Source organism: Colossoma macropomum, unplaced genomic scaffold (genome assembly GCF_904425465.1).
Source record: "Colossoma macropomum unplaced genomic scaffold, Colossoma_macropomum, whole genome shotgun sequence".
NCBI lineage: Eukaryota > Metazoa > Chordata > Actinopteri > Characiformes > Serrasalmidae > Colossoma > Colossoma macropomum.
The window spans coordinates 3,919,627-3,941,232 of NW_023494798.1; the positions used below are offsets into that span (position 1 = coordinate 3,919,627).

A 21,606-nucleotide genomic window follows, 5' to 3' on the forward strand; every position below is an offset into this window, starting at 1 on the left:
TAACTTTAATGAAGCCAAGTTCATCACATTCAGCATGCTCATATTCTGTGCAGTGTGGATCACCTTTATCCCAGCTTATGTCAGCTCTCCTGGAAAGTTCACTGTAGCTGTAGAGATATTTGCTATTCTGGCTTCAAGCTTTGGTTTAATTGTTTGCATTTTTGCTCCCAAGTGTTTCATAATCATGTTTAGACCAGAGCAAAATACCAAGAAACACCTTATGGGTAAAGCACCTTCCAAGTCTCCTTGAGATTCTCACACAAATTGTACTTGCGGCACTGTGGTTCAAGACCTTATATAACATTTATTGAAACAGTTTAAATTCCTTCTTAGCACTTTGTTGTAGATAAAAAATGGGCCAAAGCCAAATGAAACATAATTGTTAATATAAGTGCCTTTTAGCACTTTCAAGTAATACTTCTATATAAACATGGAACCTGTATGGTTGCTTTAAGAATGTATTTCTTATTACATGTGATATTAAACAAGTAATGTGAGGCTTCTATCTGTGATTTGCCGGCTAGAATTGCCCTCTCTCTCTCTCCCACATCACTCAATGCTATTCTAATTACTTTAATTCAGCTAATTACATTCACTTATGTAAAGAACTGGTAATTTTTATTCTCATCCAGTGAGCTGAAAAGTCCAATTACAGTCCATAAGCGGCTGCTAAAAAAGTTGTAAGAAGCATATATGATAAGTGGGAGAACAAACCATTGGAAGGGAATCTGTCTCAACCACACTATCAAAGAGGAGAAAAACTGGGTACACACACTGTTTCTCACAGAAATCAAATGTATTTATTTATTTTACATTACATGAATATCATCACTGCTAATATTGAAATCAGTGTACAAGGACAATGAAATACTACACGATGAAATATTAGCCATAGAGCTCTGTCTACCAGGTCTATCTATGGTAGCTGTTTCATTTTTATCATTTTATTTTTATAATATAATTTTATTTTTATAATTAATAACAATTTACACCCCTGACATACTTGAAATGTGTATAAATAATTCTGTTTTTGGCCCGCTTGTGTAGTTTGATGCATTATTTAAAGAAACATTGTTCAGTATTTCAGTATCAGAGGAGACTGATAACTACAAGAAAGAGATGTGTTCAGTGTATATACAGTCCTAAGACTGGAAAATTGTGATTTCTTGTCAGTGAGAGAGAAGCCAGAGGAATACTGCACACGCATTTGTTCATATAACTTTGGAATGCACTCCAGAATATACACAGCACATTTATATATATATATATATATATATATATATATATATATATATATATATATATATATATATAAATTATACTCAAAACGTTTACCTGACAGCCAAATAAATACATGACATTAGTAAAAAGAATCCACTCTTACAATTTATTTATTGTTTACAAAAACCACTTCCCTGAAGATAGCAACCAATTTAAATAAATGAGATGTGTGATTGTGAAGCGTTCTTTTGCAGTTGAAAGAACCTCCATATAATGTAAAGGTTCTAGTAAGAACCAACTTAAATATTATATTTACACGCCCAAAATCTCTTTTTTTAAACATCATTATTTAGGGAACCAAAACAATCTACTTTTTAAAGCCCTTTTATTTTAAAAGTGTGCAAACAATTATAAATCACAGATGTGGATGCTTTGTTGTGTTGCTCTTCTCACATGACATTTTTATCTATCACATTTTTCTCAAGAAAAACATTAATGACAGTTATTCCATTCGATGTTTTATATCCATCAGATATGTAGAGCTTTACTGACCCCTAGCTGCTTTGTTCTTCGAAATCAAGTCTTCATGTCATTTTAGTGCTATAGGGGAATGACGAGCATAGTGACTTTAATAATTACAGTAGATGGGCTTAAGTATGTGGACACCCAGGCATTGCATATATAATATATATCCTTTTTGAACCAATATTTGCTGTTGAACTTTGCAGTTTGCTGTTTCAATTCTGCTCATCTGGGAAGGCTTTCTACTAGGTTTTGGACCATGGCTGCTTGGATTTGCTTTTATTGAGCATAAAGACTAGTAGCAAGGTCAGATCTTGCCTAGCAGTCAGCATTCCAATTAATTCCAAAATTAATTAATCGGATTAAGGTCAGAGCTATGTAACTGTTTTATTTGGCATGTTTGGCCTATGTGCTGTTTGATGAGATGGGCTTTTTTCAACCCCTTACTGTCTTGTCATTCATTGTGCCAGTAAAACTATTTTAGCTGAAGAAGGTTTGCAGATAGTTTTCATAAACCTGAACTTTAAATAAAATGCATTCTCTGGATCAACAAGAGGTGCTTTGGTGTTCCCACTTCAGGTAGGACAAAATAACATATAATTTCTTCAGAAGTCTTTTTTAAGTTGATGGTTTCCAGGCAACAGATGGGATAGTCAGTCAGGATTAGAATGTAATTGTGGTCTGATGGTCTATCTATATTCTCAGCCTCGTCCACTGACATCTGACTTACAGGAGCGAGAAAGGAAGATAATTGTGAAATGTCACTGACCTGCATTGTCTACCAACCTCTAACAAACTGTGGAGGCGAACCTGATGTCTGTATGCATGCAGGTACCTGGATGGGTGTCCTCAAATTATTGGTAGAGTGGGAAATCAGAAGGGAAGAGCTATCTCTTGGAATAAATGATGACTTTGATCAGATTATTGTCCATTTGTAGCTGGCAGAAAGAGAGACCATAGGGGGCTGCAAGAGCAGGGAGCAATAGGCTGCCTGCAGCTCGAAGGGGCTCCCGATCCTACTGTCCTTAGTAGTCCTAATGAGCACCACTGTTACAGCAGGTTCACCGCATGTTTGCCACAATGCCACATATCATGAACTCTCAAAGAAAAAACTGTGCTTTCTGCTGGCTCTCAAAAAATGAAGAACAAACTGTTCAAACACTACAAAGAGAGTGACCATATGAGAGTGCATAGCGTGTACTCTGACATATGAAAACATGTTGAGCTACAGGATATGCATACATCTAACCCTGCAACTAAAGAAATGTGGGGAAAAATGATGAATAAAGTGTACACACATACATACACAAAGGCACACATACATTAAGTGTGTCATGCTATGAGGTAGGGGTAGAAACCACCTGCTTTTCATGAAGGGGGGCTTTGGTTTTCCCACAACTTTCCCAAAAGACCTGTAAAAGAAGAAACAGTGTTTACCTCAAAATATGGCACCACTGAGTGGTTTAACCTGTTTGGGTTTGGCAGGAATTCATTGTATGAAAATGGTAGAGCTTCACATTAGAGTGGAGGCTTGAGACTGGGAGGGGATGGGCAGAACAGACTAGTGTCTTTGTGAGAGTCCTGCAGACCTCGTAACATGTCCTGTTCTGTTTTCTTGTAACTTGTAAATATTGCACACATTGTGGTGCTAAATTTAATAAAGACATGGTCATTGTTTGGAACTCCTTTTGTCCTGGCTTCCCTAGCACCTGCCCTTAGACAAAAACATCAAGCACCTACAAACAAGGGATGAGAAGCAGATGAAAGGGCTTGACTGGTTCACATTCTGAAATGGAACCCCAGCCTGTCAATATAATGCATCTTATGTCAGCTACTGCAATGTCATAACATAATGCCATACAAATTGCTGACAGTAGTGCAGTCAACATGTGCTCAAACTCATTACTAATCTTTCCCAAAGCTTCAGCTCTGATAGAAAACAACAGCAAGATTGTGTCAACTGACATCAACCAGAATGCTGGATTCACATAAACACACACAATCCTTCACTTCAATAATCAACAACACACTTCAGTATGAAATGTGCTTTCACCACAGGCACAACTTGTGCCCACAGAAGATGACATCATTATTAGGTTAAAATCAGACAGATGAGATGAAAATCAACACAGCACACAAGTTAAACACCTAAACCTAATCATCAGTATTGTGTGTGCTGCCAAAGACCCTACCTGAAGTTTTGTTCACTTGGTGGTTATTTTTGCCAAAAAACCCATTTCCAGCCACATAAGACCAGATTCCTCTCACTCTTTGGATGAGAAGAGACCAAAATACTCAAAACCAAATATCAAATTACTAATTCATTTTATACCTTATCTTGCCTGCCTTAAATTTACAGATACATAAAATATATTGCCACTTTAAATACAATGCTACCTTAAATCCACTGCCATTTTAAATTTACTGATACCTTAAATTCACAGCCACCTTTATAATTACTTTACATTTAATGCTTTCTTAAATGCAGTTCCACCTTAAATACATTATTTGCTTTGATATTGCTGTGGATTCGGCTGTAAGCATTTGATTCTGTGTGTACTGTGTATGACTGTCTGGGTGAGAAATGTGCATTGTGACATTATTTGTGGCAGTTAGATTTGAATGTCCCGAAGATTCTGACAATTTATTGGCAATGGGAAAAAAATTATCTTTGAACAGTTGTTTTACGAAAACTGTATATTGGAATGCTAAGAAAAGCACAAGCAATGTTAAATGCATTGCTACTTTAAATTCAGTTTTACCTTAAATTTACTTCCACCTTAAATTTACTGATATGTTAAATTCACTGCCACATTATAATCAGTGCTACCTTCAATGTCCCTCCACATTAAAATTCCTTGTAACCTTCAATTAGGTTCAGTTGTTATCTTAACTTTACTTCCACCTTAAATTTATTGACATATTTGAGATTTTCACACAAACTCTACATGTAGCACTGTAGTTCAGCACCTTATATAAAAGTGCTGATTTCCTATTAGGCTTATGTGAAAATTATTGCTTCACTAATAAATATATTTAATTATAATGCATTGTATTGTGCAAACATATATTTTTATCTTAGTTTGCATGTAATCATGTTTGTTTGTATTTCAGACTGGTCCTAATACAGCTTTTGGATATTACCAAGACAAATGCATGAAAATTCAAAGTCTGCACCGCGGCTGAGGAAATCAAGCACATGTTTTGCGCAAACGGTCCTAAGTGCGCGTTTCCTGAATATGATGAGGCCGGGGGAGTTACATCAGCTCAGCCTCAATAACGCCTCTCAATACACCAGAGACAAATAAAAACAGAAGTTATATCCATCCCTGCAGTTATTATTCAAGACATAACCACGCCTCCTGAATCTGAGCTCATACCCACAGGGCATCATAACAAGCTGGCTACTTAAAGGCAGCCACCCTGGCCTTCAGAGGGCTGGGCAATACAGATCATGCGGCTGACTTCCGATTTAATGATTTTTGTATCTATGCTTTGGGTAACTGGGCTCAGTCCATCAGCATGTAAAGCTGACCTGGTCAGCTGCAGGCTTTGGACTGAGCCTCAGTTACCTTGTCTTTACATGAACGGAGACGTTATAATAGGAGGGATTTTTTCTTTTCATTTCTACACGAGATCAGAGCAGAACACCTACACCACACAGCCACTACAGCCGCAGTGCTCAGGGAGGTCTGTCTATGAGTGTGGAGTGAAGAGTTGCAGAGAGCATTTCAAAATGATCTTAATAATCAAACTGCCACCTTTTGCAGTCATGTACCTCATTTGTAATAGTGACAGTTGCAAATACAAACTGAGACAACAGAAACTCTCATTTTGTTTGAACTTTTATGTTTCTAAACAGTGTGGATTCCAGAGAGCTGCGCTTCGCTCGTTCCATGGAGTTCACCATCCAAGAGATCAACAACAGAACAGATCTCCTGCCGGGAATCACGTTAGGATACCAGATATACGACTCGTGTTCTGCAGTGGCGATGGCTGTTAAAGTTGCATTTCAATTTGCAAACGGCATGGAACCATTTTACAACGATACTGATTCCTGTTCAAAATCTGCAGCCGCCGCTGTTCCTGCTCTCGTGGGAGATTCTGATTCCTCCCTCTCAATGAGCATGACTAGAATGCTGGGTCTTTTTGGAATTCCACAGGTGATTGTAGGCTGCACCGATTAGTGTAGTATTGATATCTAGCTCGTTATTATTTATGAGAGAACAGTGATTTTAAAATATAGTCAATGATAGTGTAACATACTTAGTTATGTCCAGTGCTTTAGGCGTTTAGTAGTAGAAGAACCATATCAAATCCTTCAAACAGCCATCGTAAATAATGTTTTCACCCCTTTTCTGTACTGAATAACAGGTGAGTCATTTCGCCACCTGCGCATGTCTGAGCGATAAGCGTCAGTATCCTACCTTCTTCAGGACCATACCTAGTGACCACCACCAAGCGGCCGCACTAGCAAGAATGGTCAAGCATTTTGGCTGGACATGGATTGGGGCAGTGCGCAGCGATATAGACTACGGAAATTATGGAATGGCGTCGTTTCTAAAGGCTGCGCAAGAGGAGGGCATCTGTGTGGAGTACTCCGAGGTGTTTTACAGAACAGATCCTCGCAGTAAACTGGAGAGAGTGGCAAACGTCATCCGCAGATCAACAGCCCGGGTAATAGTAGCGTTTGTTCACGAAGGTGAATTGAAGCTTCTGTTGGAGGAACTGACAAGACAGCCGCCGCCTCCACTTCAGTGGATAGGCAGCGAAACTTGGATCACCCGTCCAGATTTTCGCGAATATAACATGTGCGCTGGGGCGATAGGATTTGGGGTCCCCCGCTCAGTGATTCCAGGTCTTCGTGAGTTTCTTCTGGATCTCTCTCCAGAACAAGCACTGAAATCACCTCTGCTAACGGAGTTTTGGGAGAGCTCGTTCAGCTGTAGCCTAAAAGGCTCTTCAGAAGGCGCGCGGGAATGTGACGGCAGCGAGGATATCCGCGCGCTGCAGAACCCATATACAGACACTTCGCAGCTGCGCATCACTAACATGGTATACAAAGCTACGTATGCCATAGCGCATGCCATCCACGGTGTTATCTGTAATGACACGCAGTGTGACAAGAGCGCTAAATTCGCCTCATGGCAGGTATGAAAGTACTACATTTAAAAAAAGCTCCCTACCTTGCCTTAGAAGATGTAACAAGCACAATATTTTTTTGTATACGTTGAAATAATATATGTCAAGTATATGAATCAGTTAGTCACCATGTTGAATTGATGTTCATTAATAGTATTTAAATAATAGTTCACAGTTCGGTGCCTAATTTTTTAAATTCCACCACTCCAGATACTCGACCAGCTCAAGAGAGTGAACTTCACTACAAAAAATGATTATCAGGTCACATTTGACTCCAACGGTGATCCTATAGCCGTCTATGAGCTCATAAACTGGCAGGTTAAAAAAGATGGCTCTATAGATTTTGTCACAGTCGGCCTTTATGACGCATCCAAACCAAGAGGACAAGAGATAAGTATGAGCAGCGCTATCAGCTGGCTGGGGGGACAGACCGAGGTACACAGCAACACTTCAAATATTGTTTTACTAGAGCAAGAAAAAGAGTAACCTGTGCATAAATGGATTACATACTATGAATAATTTGCTTTTGTCTAATGTCTTTCAGGTTCCAGTGTCTGTGTGCAGTGAGAGCTGTCCTCCAGGGACCAGGAAGGCTGTGCAGAAAGGAAAGCCAGTCTGCTGCTATGACTGTATCCCATGTGCAGAAGGAGAGATCAGTAACAAGACAGGTTGTGTATCACAATAGAGTGGAAACTTTTACGGGAAACAGTCTTTTTTTTCTTTACTCCCTTGTAGTTCTTTATATTAAGGTTACATGTTGTTTTTGTATATGCACAGTTGTGTACAACATCTACTTTTGTTATAGATTTTTTTGTTTTGTTTTATTATTTTATCTTTATCTATTTTATTTATCTTTTTGTTCTATTTAGTTTGACATTCTGAATATGCTTTTCTAATCTCTCAGACTCTTTAAACTGTGCACCATGTCCTCCTGAGTTTTGGCCCAACGCCAAGCGTGATAGCTGCCTCCCCAAGCCTGTGGAGTTCCTGTCCTGGGACGACACTCTGAGCATCATTCTGACAGCATTCTCTATTGCTGGGGCCTTCATAGCTGTATGTGTGGCTGCTGTCTTCTACAAACACAGAATCTCTCCCATCGTCCGAGCCAACAACTCAGAGCTGAGCTTCCTGCTGCTCTTCTCACTGACTCTGTGTTTCCTCTGCTCACTCACTTTCATTGGTCAGCCCTCTGAGTGGTCCTGTATGCTGCGCCACACAGCGTTTGGGATCACCTTCGTCCTCTGCATCTCCTGTGTCCTGGGGAAAACAATAGTGGTGTTAATGGCCTTCAGAGCTACACTTCCAGGCAGTAATGCCATGAAATGGTTTGGGCCTCCACAGCAGCGACTCAGTGTTCTTGCCTTCACTCTAATGCAGGTCCTTATTTGTGTGCTTTGGTTAACAATATCTCCGCCTTTTCCATTTAAAAATCTAAAGCACTACAAGGAAAGAATTATCTTAGAATGTGAATTAGGTTCAGCGGTAGGTTTCTGGGCTGTGCTAGATTATATAGGATTTCTGGCTCTTCTGTGTTTTATTTTGGCTTTTCTAGCACGGAAGCTGCCTGATAACTTTAATGAAGCCAAGTTCATCACATTCAGCATGCTCATATTCTGTGCTGTCTGGATCACATTTATCCCAGCTTATGTCAGCTCTCCTGGAAAGTTCACTGTAGCTGTCGAGATATTTGCTATTCTGGCTTCAAGCTTTGGTTTGATTATTTGCATTTTTGCTCCCAAGTGTTTCATTATCATGTTTAGGCCAGAGCAGAATACCAAGAAACACCTTATGGGTAAAGTACCCTCCAAATCTCTTTGAAACTCTGACACAAGTTGTACTTGTAGCACTGTTGTTCAAAACCTTATATAAAATTTATTTTCCTTTATTTGTTTTTTTTTTGTACATAATGGTTTTACTAATACATCCTTTCATTTAATAATTTAATTTTTCTTAGCACTTAATTGATAGTAGATAATAATGTGTAATGCGAAAATAAAATGAATTTCATCCCTTTCAGCTCTTTTAAATGATACTCATATATAAATGTGACATCTTTACAATTGCTTTTAGAAGTTTTTGCCTTTTATATGCGATATTAAACAAGTAATGGGAGACTCCTATTTGTGATTTGGTCGACAGGATTGCCCTCTCTCTCTCTCTTTCTCTCTCTCTCTCTCTCTCTCTCTCTCTCTCTCTGTCTCTCTCTCTCTCACACACACATACACACACACACACACACACACATATCACTCAGCGCAATTCCATTCTAATTATATTAATTCAGCTAATTTTATTTCCTTATGTAAAAGAACTGGCAATTTTCATTCTCATCCAGTGTTTGGAAAAGTCAAATTGTGTTGCATAAATGGCTGCTAAAAAGTCAGAAGTAGTTTATTGAAATAGATGTACAAAGAAAATGAAAAACTACACAATGAAATGTCATACATAGAGCTCAGGTATACCAGGTCTATCTATGGTAGCATAATAACATGAAATTTATACCCCTGGCATACTTTAAAAGTTTATTAATAATTTTGGTTGTGAAATTTGATACATTATTTATAAGAGGCATTGTTCAGTATGTCAGAGGAAATGGTCAACACTAAGGCCAGAGATGCTTTCATTGTATGCACAGTCCCTAGACTGGAAAAGGGTGCTTTTTTGTCAGTGAGAGGGAAGAAATACTGCACACTCACTTGATACTGTACCTTTGGAATGCATTCCATTATTTACACAGCACATTTATTGAATAAAACTATACACAAATAGCTTACTTGACATGCAAATAAATATATGACATGAGTAATAACAGTGAAGTGCACTCTAAAAAATAAATGTGCCAAAAAAGTTTTTGTGCAATGCCATACAAAAACCACTTCCCTATTGTTTACGCAAACCAAGCCTTTTAAAGGTTTAAAGAATGTCCACATAATGTAAAAGGCTCTAGAATAACCTTTAAATTAGTAGTCAAGTTTAATATTACATACACACTCCCAAATCTCTTTTTAATACATCATTATTTAGGGAACCAAAACAAGTTATTCTATAGCCCCAATAATGTTTTTGCAGCCTTTTTTTAAGAGTATGCAAACAATTATTGATCAAAGATGGGGATGTGTTGCTATGTTTCTCCTCTCACATGACATTTTTATCTATCACATTTTTTTCACAAGAAAAAATAAATGACAGTTATGAAAATGTTTTTATGTCTCATCTCTATTAGATATGTAGAGCTCTACTGACCCCTGGCTGCTTTGTTCATGGAAAACAGGCCTTCATGTCTGTTTCAGTGCTATAGGGAAATAATGAGCATAATTACGTCAATAATTACAGTATATGGGCTTAAGTATGTGGACACCCAGGCATCACATCTATATATGCTTTTTGAACCAATATTTGCTGTTGAACTTTGCTGTTTGCTGTTTCAATTCCACTCAACTGGGAAGGCTTACTACTACATTTTGGACCATGGCTGCTTTGAATCGCTTATCATGGGCCATAAAAGTAGTAGCACGTTTGGGAGCTGATCTTGGCCCGCAGTCAGCATTTCAATTAATTCCAAAGTTGATTAATGGGGTTGAGGTCAGAGCTATGTAACTGTTTTATTTGGCATGTTGGGCCTATGTGCTGTTTGATGAGATGGGCTTTTGTTCAATCCTTACTGTCTCTACATCTATCTACATGACAGAGCAGAAGGTGAGAAACAGTTTCCATAAAGTCTTTTTGGCAGAATCTTGCTGTTCTAGATGTATGCCAGTTTGAGTAGAGAGAAACTGGCCAAAAAGCACCTCATGTGCCTTAAAAAGCACATACAGATGTAGGAAGTCCCTTGAACACCCAATGTTCCAGTAATACTCCACAGGAGTGCCAGGGAATGATTTAACTACTCCAGCAGTTCGTTCATTGTGCTACTAAAGCTATTTTAGATGAAGAAGGTTTGCAGATGTCTGTCATAAACTTGAACTTATAACTTAATAAAATGCATCCTCTGGTTCAACAAGAGGAGCTTTCATGTTCACACTTCAAGTAGGACTCCAAGGTAAGGTATAATTGCTTTAGAAGATTTTGTTTTAAGTTAAAAGCTTCCAGGCAACAGATGGCATAGTTAGTCAGGATTAGAATATTATTGTGGTCTGATGGTCTATCTATATTCTCAGCCTCCTCTGCTGACATCTGACTTACAGGAGAGAGAAAGGAAGATAACTTCTAACAAACTGTGGAGGCCTATCTGATGACTCTGTGCATGCAGGTACATGGATGGGTGTCCTCAAATTATTGGTAGAGTGGGAAATCAGAAGGACAGAAGTTGCTCTTGGAATAAATGATGATCTTGATCAGACTAGTGTCCAAATGTAGCTGCCAGGAGAGAGGGGCCATGGGGGGCTGCAAGAGCAGGGAGCAATAGGCTGCCTGCACCTCAGAAGGGCACATGCTATGTCATGAACTCTCAAAGAAAAAAAAAAACAAAAAACTGTGCTTTCCACTGACTTTCAATTGACTCTGAATAAAATTAAGAACAAATTTCAAACATTGCAAAGAGAGTGAAGATATGTGAGTGCGTAGCGTGTACTTTCACATTTGAAAACACATTGAGCTACAGGATATGTATACATCTAATCCCGCAACTACAGAAATGCGAGAAAAATGACAAAGAAAGTGTACACTTATCTTTGGAATCCTCAGGGAAGGAATTTAAAGGGGCATATGCAAATTGAGAAGTGGTGGACGAAGTACACAAACCATGTACTTAAGTTAAAGTAGAGATACCCAAGGTAAAGTATTACTCCAGTGAAAGTAGAAGTTCCTCCCTTTAGACCTCCACTTGATTAAAATACAAAAGTATTTGCCTTCAAATGTACTTAAGTATCGAAAGAAAAATTACTAAAAGATTCATTATGACTTTAATGTCCTATTACCATTTTTAAAACAAGACTCGCTTCATTAACATCATTAACGCTTCATTAGGTGAGAATACTGTAGTGTCACTCTTAGTAAATCAATCTTTTAATAGAATGTCATTAATTTGTCTGACACTGATGTCTATTAAAATTATCATAAGCAAAAAAACACTGAAGGCAAACAATTTCCTTTAGTTAGAATCAAATGGCTGTAAAATAACTTTCTGCTAACTTTTTGAAAAGCAAAGTTTCAGTTTAAGATTTATTTGCAACTTACTTACAAGTTTAAATTGAATAAAAACTTGCTTTAAAAACAGGTTCACAAATGAATTTCCAAAAATGGAAATACTTCAGTAAAGTACAGATACACAAAAAACAACTTAAGTAGAGTAATGAACATTTACTTAGTTACTGTCCACCAGTGAAATTGAGTGCCATCCTATGAAAGAGTTATAAATCACCCTCTTTCCATGAAGGGGGGCTTTGGTTTTGCCACAGCTCTCATGACAGAAAAAAAGTGCTATCACTGCTGAGTGGTTTAACATGTTTGAGTTTGGCACAAATTAATTGTCTGAAAATGGTAGATCTTCACAGTAGAATGGAGGCTTGAGACTGGAAGGGGATAGACTGAACAAATGTGTTTCTTTGTGAGAGTCCTGCAGACCTAAACAACATAGTAGTCCAGTTTGTGCCAACAAGCCTGTCCTTCTTATATTTATTTATTGCAGCATCCACCACAGGCCACGCAGCCATGAGGAGCTTAGAGGTTGGGCACTCCTGCTGTTGTTGTTGTTGTGTGGATTAGTTTTTGTTGCAGTTTTGTTTATTAGAGTAATTGTGTCCGAGTAGGGTGGGCTTAGTAGTGTAGTAGTGTAACTGGTGGTTAGAATTGTTTACCATCTGCATTTGTGTTGGGAACTGGAGGATAAAGCAATACAGGTTCTTATGGATCTGGTTTGTCAGGCGGCTGCTTTCCGAAAGACAAAGGCTAAAGGAAGAGTGGATAAGCATGTTGGCAATGGAGCTGCGCCCAATGGTTTAGCAGGCATATCCGGCATTCAAGAAGGCTATGCAGGAAGAGTTAGTGCTGGAAAACTTGCTGAACATGCTGCTGCCTGAGGAGCTGAGAAGACATGTGCAGCTCACCGCAGCAGTCAGCGGCCACCACCAAGACAAAGAGGGTGCAACTCATCCTCAGGGTGAAAACGCTGTGGCAAGCAACAGCCTGCTATGCAGCATGTGAGGTTGAGAAGCCGATGATGCACTGAGCCAGCCCTGAGCAAATGGCAGCAGCGTGACTGGTGTGTTGGCACTACAGGAACAGGGAATACTGTGTCCCTCAATGCCACAAACCTGGGCAAACAGGGAAATGGAAGCCAGCCAGGAAGACCGGCTTCTGCCATGGACATTGATTCAAGTGTAGCATACATAGGAAACAGCTCACTGCCCTCATTGACACTGGCTTATTGGTGTTGCTGCACATATGCCAACTCAGAAGTGACAACCATCCAACTCAAGTCAGATAAGTCGATGTGGCAGGGAGGAGGCCGTTCCCATTGCTTGACCAATGCTGGGCTTGGAATTGGCAACCATGGCTTTTGATGGGTGAAGCTGCCATTGCTGGAGGAGCTGATCAAGCAGACCCAGCACCAGAGGATGGCTCCCAGAGTTTACAGCTTCACCACCAGCATCAACAGCAGCAAAAATGGAGGACAACTAAGAGGAGTGCCACTGCTGTTGCCTCCAATAGCACTGGATTTGATGCTGTGAGGAGGTCATGCACAGAGAGAACAATGAATTACACCATCAAGTAGGTTAGATAGGTGAGCTTATGTCCATGTGGACAAAATTGAGAAAGACAATGAGGAGTTGTGGAGTCATGTCACACATCTGCCTGAGATGAACAGCGACACCAGTACCTGCTCCCTGGGCCCACTAGCAGCAGCAAGTCACAAGCAGTCAGTCTCCACTATCTGTCCACCACATACTGGCCAAATGATCCAGATTACCATTCAATGATGAACATAGTAAGAAAATCTCCATTAGTTTGCATTGAAGTCCCTGTAGTTAATGAAAGATAAGCCATAGTATATAATAAGCCTGGAACGTTAAGCGGTTAATTTATAGTGTCTTCACAGCTGGGCCACTTGGTGCTGCAGAACACACTCATCCTGCTCAATCCCTATAGCAAAAGTACAGACACTTGGCTGGGCTGCCCCGCAACAGCTAGATAAGGTAAAACCTGGACCTAATTCACAACATTGCCTCTTCACTATGATATCCCACAATGCCGAGCTGTTGGCACAAGTGGAAAATCTGTGGCAGATGGATGTTCTCCCTTATCAGACTGAGAAGGTAGTCATGGGGTCAAAGCAGGATCAGGAAGTTATCAGACTTCTGCAAGAGAGAACAGTGAGGGTAGAAGTGGATGGAGTTATGCATTATGCTACACCCCTCCTTCGAGTGCCAAACATGCCATTTCTATGTGCACCTAAGAATGTCATAGTCCCTCAGCTCAGAAATATAGAAAGGAGGTTGAAGAACTCTGACCAGGCTTCTGCATACCAAGCTGAGATTGAGAAGCTTGGGCAAAGTGAGGTTGGAACCACATCAGGTGGAGGAGTTAGAGATCGAGGTACATACCTTACCATATGGTACTCCACTATGGCTAGAACAGCACTGAATACAAATGCTCATTGCAATACAGAGGCCACACTTTGAACAAGCTTCTCTTTCCAGGTCCAAGCACTGGTTCTTCTTGATAGCAGTCTTATTACATTTTCAAGATCATTCTATCCCCTTTAACAGGGTAAGACTGCTCCCTGAGGACAGGCCCCTTTTCAGATTTCTCTGGAGGGACTTGAAATCAGACCAACCACCAGAGAATACCAGTGGCAGGAACTTCCCTTCAGCATGAAATGTAGCTGCTCTATGTGCAACATTCTCACTGCAAACCCATATCTTGGATCACAGTCAACATGGACATTAGAGGTTAGAGGTGTCGTTGAGAAGTACGTCTATGTGGAAAACTGTCTACTCAGTCTTACTTCACAAGAAGCTGCCAAGAACCTAGTGAATGATCTCTGCACACTCCGCTGGTGGTTTTAAGTTACATCAGTGGGAGAGTAACAGTTAATGGTCACTGAAATCAGACACCTGCAATGAGGAGGATGCCCACATGTCCACTTTTGACCTGCACTGGTACTGTCAGTCTGACACCTTGCTCTACAAACATTGAGTCACAGACTATCCTACAGTCACCATGCACAACATGTAGAATGTTCTGGCTGGCCAGTATGATCCAATCAATTATGTCATCCCCTATACTATGAGAATCAAGACACTGATGCATCGTTTACAAGATAGGAGGTGTGACTGGGATGATCCACAGTTACCAGAGGATTTACTTAGCTTGTGGCAGCTGTAGGAGAAGGAGTTGAGTGATCTCCTAAAAATATCGCTAACCAGTTGTGACTCAAGTCCACAGATTGATCAGCTACACAATAAAAAGGAGCTTCAGCTCCTGTCATTGCAAGGTCTTTGTAGGAACGCAGGTAGCTGAAACACAAGAGCACATGATTGGCCAGACGAGGGCACACAGAGGTATAAGAGGTCACCGAGCCACCATCTTGAAAGACGTTCAGGGCTCTTTCCCCTTTGACCTGACCTGAAGAACACCTGTCCAGACCAGCCTGGCACTCTTCACTTCTGTCTGCTTTTCTTTGCTTTGTGACTGTTTGATTATGCTTTGAGAGCCTCAACTTGTTTGAGCTTTTAAAGAAAATAAACCTGTCATTTTCTGGTCTAAACGGTGTCTGGTGTCTGGTCTGGCAGCAGGTCTGGGGAGAGAGCCCACTCTCACTCTCTGTGACAGCCTGACCCTAGATCGGGTCGTAACAAATGCCAACTGAAGTCCAGTGCCACCCTAAAACTTTTGCTACCTTAAATCCACTGCCACCTTAAATTTGCTGCCACCTTAAATTCCCTGTCATCTTAAATTTCCTGACACCTTAAATTTACTGATTCTTGAAGTTCACTGACAACGTAAATTTACTGATAACCTAAATTTTCTGCCACCGTAAATTTACAAATACCTTAAACACACTACCACCTTAAATTTACTGCCATCCGATACCTTAAACCCACTACTACATTAAATACAATGCCACCTGAGATCCAGTGCCATTCTAAACTCTACCTTAAATGCACTGCCACCCTAAATTTACTGATGTATTACATCCAGTGTCACCTTAAATTTACTTCCAACTTAAATTCAATGCCACCATTGCAAAATTAAATTTACTGCTACATTAAATTTAATAAATTTTAGTAATACTTTAAATTTACTTATACTTCAAATTAACTGCCACCTAAAGTTTACTACTACTTAGTATTACTTACTAAACTGTAGAGTGTCTGTGTGAAAGGTGTGCATTGCGGCTTCACTTGTGTCAGTTAGTTTGAATATCCTGGATATTCCGCCATTTATTTCCTATAGGAAAAAATATCATTTTTAAACGATAATTTTACGAGAACCCTACGTCGGATCACTTAGAGAAGCACAAGCAACCTAATCGGGTATAGGTCCTACAATCTTGCAAGTTCCGTGGTTCTAGCTCGAAAGCTGCAGGACGAGAAATATTAAATTTTTTGAGCGTATAATATTAATAATAATAATAAGAAGAAGAAGAAGAAGAAGAAGAAGAAGAAGATTACAAAGAACAGTAAGTTGCCCTTTTCAAGCCAACTTAATAATAATAATAATAATAATAATAATAATAATAATAATAATAATGAGAAGAAGAAGAAGAAGAGTAAGTTGGCTTTTTCAGGCCAAAATAATATTCATAAGATCACAACAGTAAGTAACCCAATTTAATTAGCTCTAAATCTACCCTATTTCATCTTTATTCTAATCCTACTATCAGTCTAACACCGAAAACTAACGCACAGTCTGATCTCAACTCTCAATCTGGTACTAATACTAACCATAGTGTGAAATTTTGTGTTCACTTAGCTCTTCGTGGGAGTGAATATATAGATAAATGCGCTCACGTTCAGAGTCTGAATAGCGGACAACTGAGCAACGCCTGTTTTTGTGCAGCCTCCACCTCATGATCCTCAACGGCCAACTAATAGATACTTCATGATGTCATTTTTATTTATTTAATATTATTCTTAAATGCATGTAATCATTTTTGTTTATTTTAGTGTCGGCCAAAGAAAATCTTCAGTTTGAAATATTGTGATTAAAACAAACGTTTAAACTGTGGCAATGGACTTAATACAGTTTTAAGATATTCAAAGTGCACTGCGGCTGAGTAAATACGCCGCTGTTTTGCTTAAATGGCCCTGAGGGCACATTTCATCGAGATGATGAGCCCGGGGCAGTTACGTCAGCTCAGTCTCAATGACACCTTTCAATACAACAGAGACAAATAAAAACAGCACTTATGTCCATCCCTGCAGTGATTATTCAAGTCATAACCACGCCTCCTGAGTCTGAGCTCATACCCACAGGGCATCATAACAAAGTGACTATTTAAATGGTGCCACCCCGGCATTCGGAGGGCTGGGCAATAGAAAACATGCCATGCAGCTCATTTCAACTTCAATGATGTTTAAATCAATGATTTGGTTAACTGGGCTCAGTCCATCAGCATGTAAAGCTGACCCGGTCAGCTGCAGGCTTTGGACTGAGCCTCAGTTACCTAGTCTTTACATGAATGGAGACTTTATAATAGGAGGGATTTTTTCTTTTCATGTCTACGCGAGATCAGAGCAGAACACCTACACCAGACAACCACTACAGCCACAGTGCTCAGGGAGGTCTGTCTATGAGTGTGGAGTGGACAGTTGCAGAGAGCATTACAAAGACATAATCAAATCGGCACATTTTGCAGTCATGTACTTTCTTCGTATTAGTGACAGTTGCAAATGCTAACTAAAACATCAAAAAAAAAATCTCAGTTTGTCTAATTTTGTGTATTTTATTTGTCTGTACAGTATGAATTTCAGAGAGCTGCGCTTCGGTCGTGCCTTGGAGTTCACCATCCAAGAGATCAACAACAGAACAGATCTTCTCCCAGGAATCACTTTAGGCTACGAAATACACGATTCTTGTGCTGCACTGCCGATGACTATTAAAGTTGCATTTCAGTTTGCAAACGGCATGGAACCATTTTTCAATGATACTGAATCCTGTTCTAAATCTGCAGCCGCCGCTGTTCCTGCTCTCGTGGGAGAGTCTAATTCCTCCCCCTCAATGAGTATAGCCAGAATGCTGGGTCCTTTTGGAATTCCACAGGTGATTGTAGGCTGCACCGAACAGTGTAGTAAAAATGTAGTTTCTTATTGTGATAGAAGAGTGATTCTGAAATGTGGTCAAAGACATTGAACTATACTAAGTTATGTCCAATGCTTTATGCAATTGGTAGTAGAAGAACCACATCTGATCCTTAAAATAAGCGCTAGAATTCAAACAGCCATCTCAAATAATGTTTTCACCCCTTCCTATACTGAATAACAGGTGAGTCACTACGCAACCTGCGCATGTCTGAGCGATAAGCGTCAGTATCCTACCTTCTTCAGGACGATCGCTAGTGACCACCACCAAGCAGCCGCACTAGCAAGAATGGTCAAGCATTTTGGCTGGACATGGATTGGGGCAGTGCGCAGCGACACCGACTACGGAAATTATGGAATGGCGGCGTTTCTAAAGGCTGCGCAGGAGGAGGGAATCTGTGTGGAGTACTCCGAGGTGTTTTACAGAACACATCCGCGCAGTAAACTGGAGAGAGTGGCAAACGTCATCCGCAGATCAACAGCCCGGGTAATAGTAGCGTTTATTAACGCAAGCGAACTGAAAGTTCTCTTGGAAGTACTGGCAAGACAGCCTCCGCCTCCCCTTCAGTGGATCGGCAGCGAGACTTGGATCACCCATCCAGATTTTCGAAAATATAACATGTGCGCTGGGGCGATAGGATTTGGGATCCCCCGCTCAGTGATTCCAGGTCTTCGTGAGTTTCTTCTGGATCTCTCTCCAGCACAAGCATCGAAAACAGCTCTGCTGACGGAGTTTTGGGAGAGCTCGTTCAACTGTAGCCTAAAAGGCTCCTCAGATGGCGCGCGGAAATGTAACGGCAGCGAGGATATCCGCGCGCTGCAGAACCCATATACAGACACGTCGCAGCTGCGCATCACTAACATGGTGTACAAAGCTACGTATGCCATAGCGCATGCCATCCACGGTGTTATCTGTAATGACACGCAGTGTGACAAGAGTGCAAAAGTCACACCATGGCAGGTATAAAACTGATACACTTGAAAACAGACCCCTAGCGTGTCTAATGATAAAATAAGCACAATGCTTATATATAAGTTGTAATAAAATATATCAAGAATATGGATACTTTAGTCACCATATTTAATCTATGATCGATGTTCATTAATAGTGTTTTAGTAATTAATTTAAACATTAGTTCACAGTTCCGTTTAAATATATATATATATATATATATATATATATATATATGTATATATATATATGTGTGTGTGTGTGTGTGTGTGTGTGTGTGTGTGTGTATTTTTATACCACTCCAGATACTCGACCAGCTCAAGAAAGTAAACTTCACTACAAACAATGGTTATCGGGTATCATTTGACACCAGCGGTGATCCTATAGCCATTTATGAGCTCATAAATTGGCAGATTAAAAACGATGGTTTAATAGATTTTGTCACAGTCGGCCGATTATGACTCATCCAAACCAAGAGGACAAGAATTCAGTATGAGCAGCGCTATCGTCTGGCTGGGGGAACAGACAGAGGTATGTTTTACTAGGGCAAGAAAAAGAGTAATCTGTGCATAACAGTTTGACTCTAGGCTACACATTCTGAATCATTTGCATTTGTCTAACGTCTTTCAGGTGCCAAGGTCTGTGTGCAGTGAGAGCTGTCCTCCAGGAACCAGGAAGGCTGTGCAGAAAGGAAAGCCAGTCTGCTGCTATGACTGTATACCATGTGCAGAAGGAGAGATCAGCAACAAGACAGGTTGTGTATCATTATACAGTGGAAACTTTTACTGGCAACATTTTTTATTTTTTTTAACTCATTTGTAGTTCTTTACTATTAAGGGTACATGTCGTTTTTGTATATCCCCGATTGTGTACAGTATCTAATTTGTTATAGATTTTTTTGTCATGTTTTATTTTTTTATTATTATCCCTTTTTGTTCTTTCTTATTTAAGATTCTGAATATGCTTTTCTAATCTCTCAGACTCTTTAAACTGTGCACAATGTCCTCCTGAGTTTTGGCCAAATGCCAAGCGAGACATCTGCCTCCCCAAGCCTGTGGAGTTCCTGTCCTGGGACGACACTCTGAGCATCATCCTGACAGCATTCTCTATTGCCGGGGCCTTCATAGCTGTATGTGTGGCTGTTGTCTTCTATAAACACAGAATCTCACCCATTGTCCGAGCCAACAACTCAGAGCTGAGCTTCCTGCTGCTCTTCTCACTGACTCTGTGTTTCCTCTGCTCACTTACTTTCATTGGTCGGCCCTCTGAGTGGTCCTGTATGCTGCGCCACACAGCGTTTGGGATCACCTTCGTCCTCTGCATCTCCTGTGTTCTTGGGAAAACAATAGTGGTGTTAATGGCCTTCAGAGCTACACTTCCAGGCAGTAATGCCATGAAATGGTTTGGGCCTCAACAGCAGAGACTCAGTGTTCTCACCTTCACTCTCATACAGGTCCTTATTTGTGTGCTTTGGTTAACAATTTCACCCCCTTTTCCTTTCCAAAATCTAAAGCACTACAAGGAAAGGATTATTTTAGAATGTGGATTAGGTTCAGCTATAGGTTTCTGGGCTGTGCTGGGTTATATAGGATTTCTGGCTCTTTTGTGTTTTATTTTGGCTTTTCTAGCACGGAAGCTGCCTGATAACTTCAATGAAGCCAAGTTCATCACATTCAGCATGCTCATATTCTGTGCTGTCTGGATCACCTTTATCCCAGCTTATATAAGCTCACCTGGAAAGTTCACTGTAGCTGTAGAGATATTTGCTATTCTGGCTTCAAGCTTTGGTTTGATTATTTGTATTTTTGCTCCCAAGTGTTTCATAATCATGTTTAGGCCAGAGAAGAATACCAAGAAACACCTAATGGGTAAAGTGCCCTCCAAATCTCTTTGAGACTCTCACACAAATTGTACTTGTAGCACTGTTGTTCAAAACCTTTTATAAAATGTGTTAATTTATGATTATTTTTATATGTACATAATGGCTTTACTAATACAACCTTTTAGTTACATTATTAAAATTCTTTTCATCACTTAATTGATAGTAGATAATCATGTCTAATGAATTTTAGCTCTTTTAAATGATACTTATATATAAATATGACATCCTTACAATTGCTTTTAGAACGTATTTTCCGTTTTATATGTGATATTAAACAAGTAATAGAAGGCTCCTATCTGTGATTTGGCGAATAGGATCACTCAGCGCAGTGCCATTCTATTAATTCAGCTAATTTCATTTCCTTATGTAAAAGGACTGGCAATTTTCATTCTTATCCAGTTTCTTGAAAAGTCAAATTGTCTTGCATAAGCGGCTGCTAAAAATGTCAGAGGTAGTTTATTCAAATCAATGTATAAAGACAATGAAATACTACACAATGCAATGTTATACATAGAGCTCAGGTATACCAGTTCTATCTATGGTAGTTGTCTCATATTTTTTTATAATGAATAACATGAAATCTATACCCATGACATACTTTAAAAGTTTATTAATAATTTTGGTTGTGAAGTTTGATGCATTAC

General features: G+C 39.8%; 1 protein-coding gene and 1 pseudogene across 1 annotated transcript; both read left to right on the top strand.

The window, feature by feature from the left end:
• The first annotated feature begins 5,326 nt into the window (after positions 1-5,326).
• On the top strand, positions 5,327-8,703 carry LOC118818462 (extracellular calcium-sensing receptor-like). Its single transcript, XM_036585721.1, has 6 exons — positions 5,327-5,433; positions 5,606-5,906; positions 6,118-6,894; positions 7,096-7,320; positions 7,430-7,553; positions 7,790-8,703. The coding sequence occupies exons 1-6, from the start codon at positions 5,327-5,329 to the stop codon at positions 8,701-8,703; spliced, it is 2,448 nt and encodes an 815-aa protein (XP_036441614.1).
• An 8,802-nt stretch (positions 8,704-17,505) lies between these two features.
• Positions 17,506-20,974, top strand: LOC118818256 (annotated as a pseudogene).
• Positions 20,975-21,606: the final 632 nt, after the last annotated feature.

Bases quoted from the DNA above. Each gene is read 5' to 3' on its own strand.
- LOC118818462 (XM_036585721.1), top strand. From the start codon at position 5,327: ATGAACGGAGACGTTATAATAGGAGGGATTTTTTCTTTTCATTTCTAC. The intron at 5,434-5,605 runs GTCTGTCTATGA...GTTTCTAAACAG, and splicing joins CAGCCGCAGTGCTCAGGGAG to TGTGGATTCCAGAGAGCTGC. The intron at 5,907-6,117 runs GTGATTGTAGGC...ACTGAATAACAG, and splicing joins GTCTTTTTGGAATTCCACAG to GTGAGTCATTTCGCCACCTG.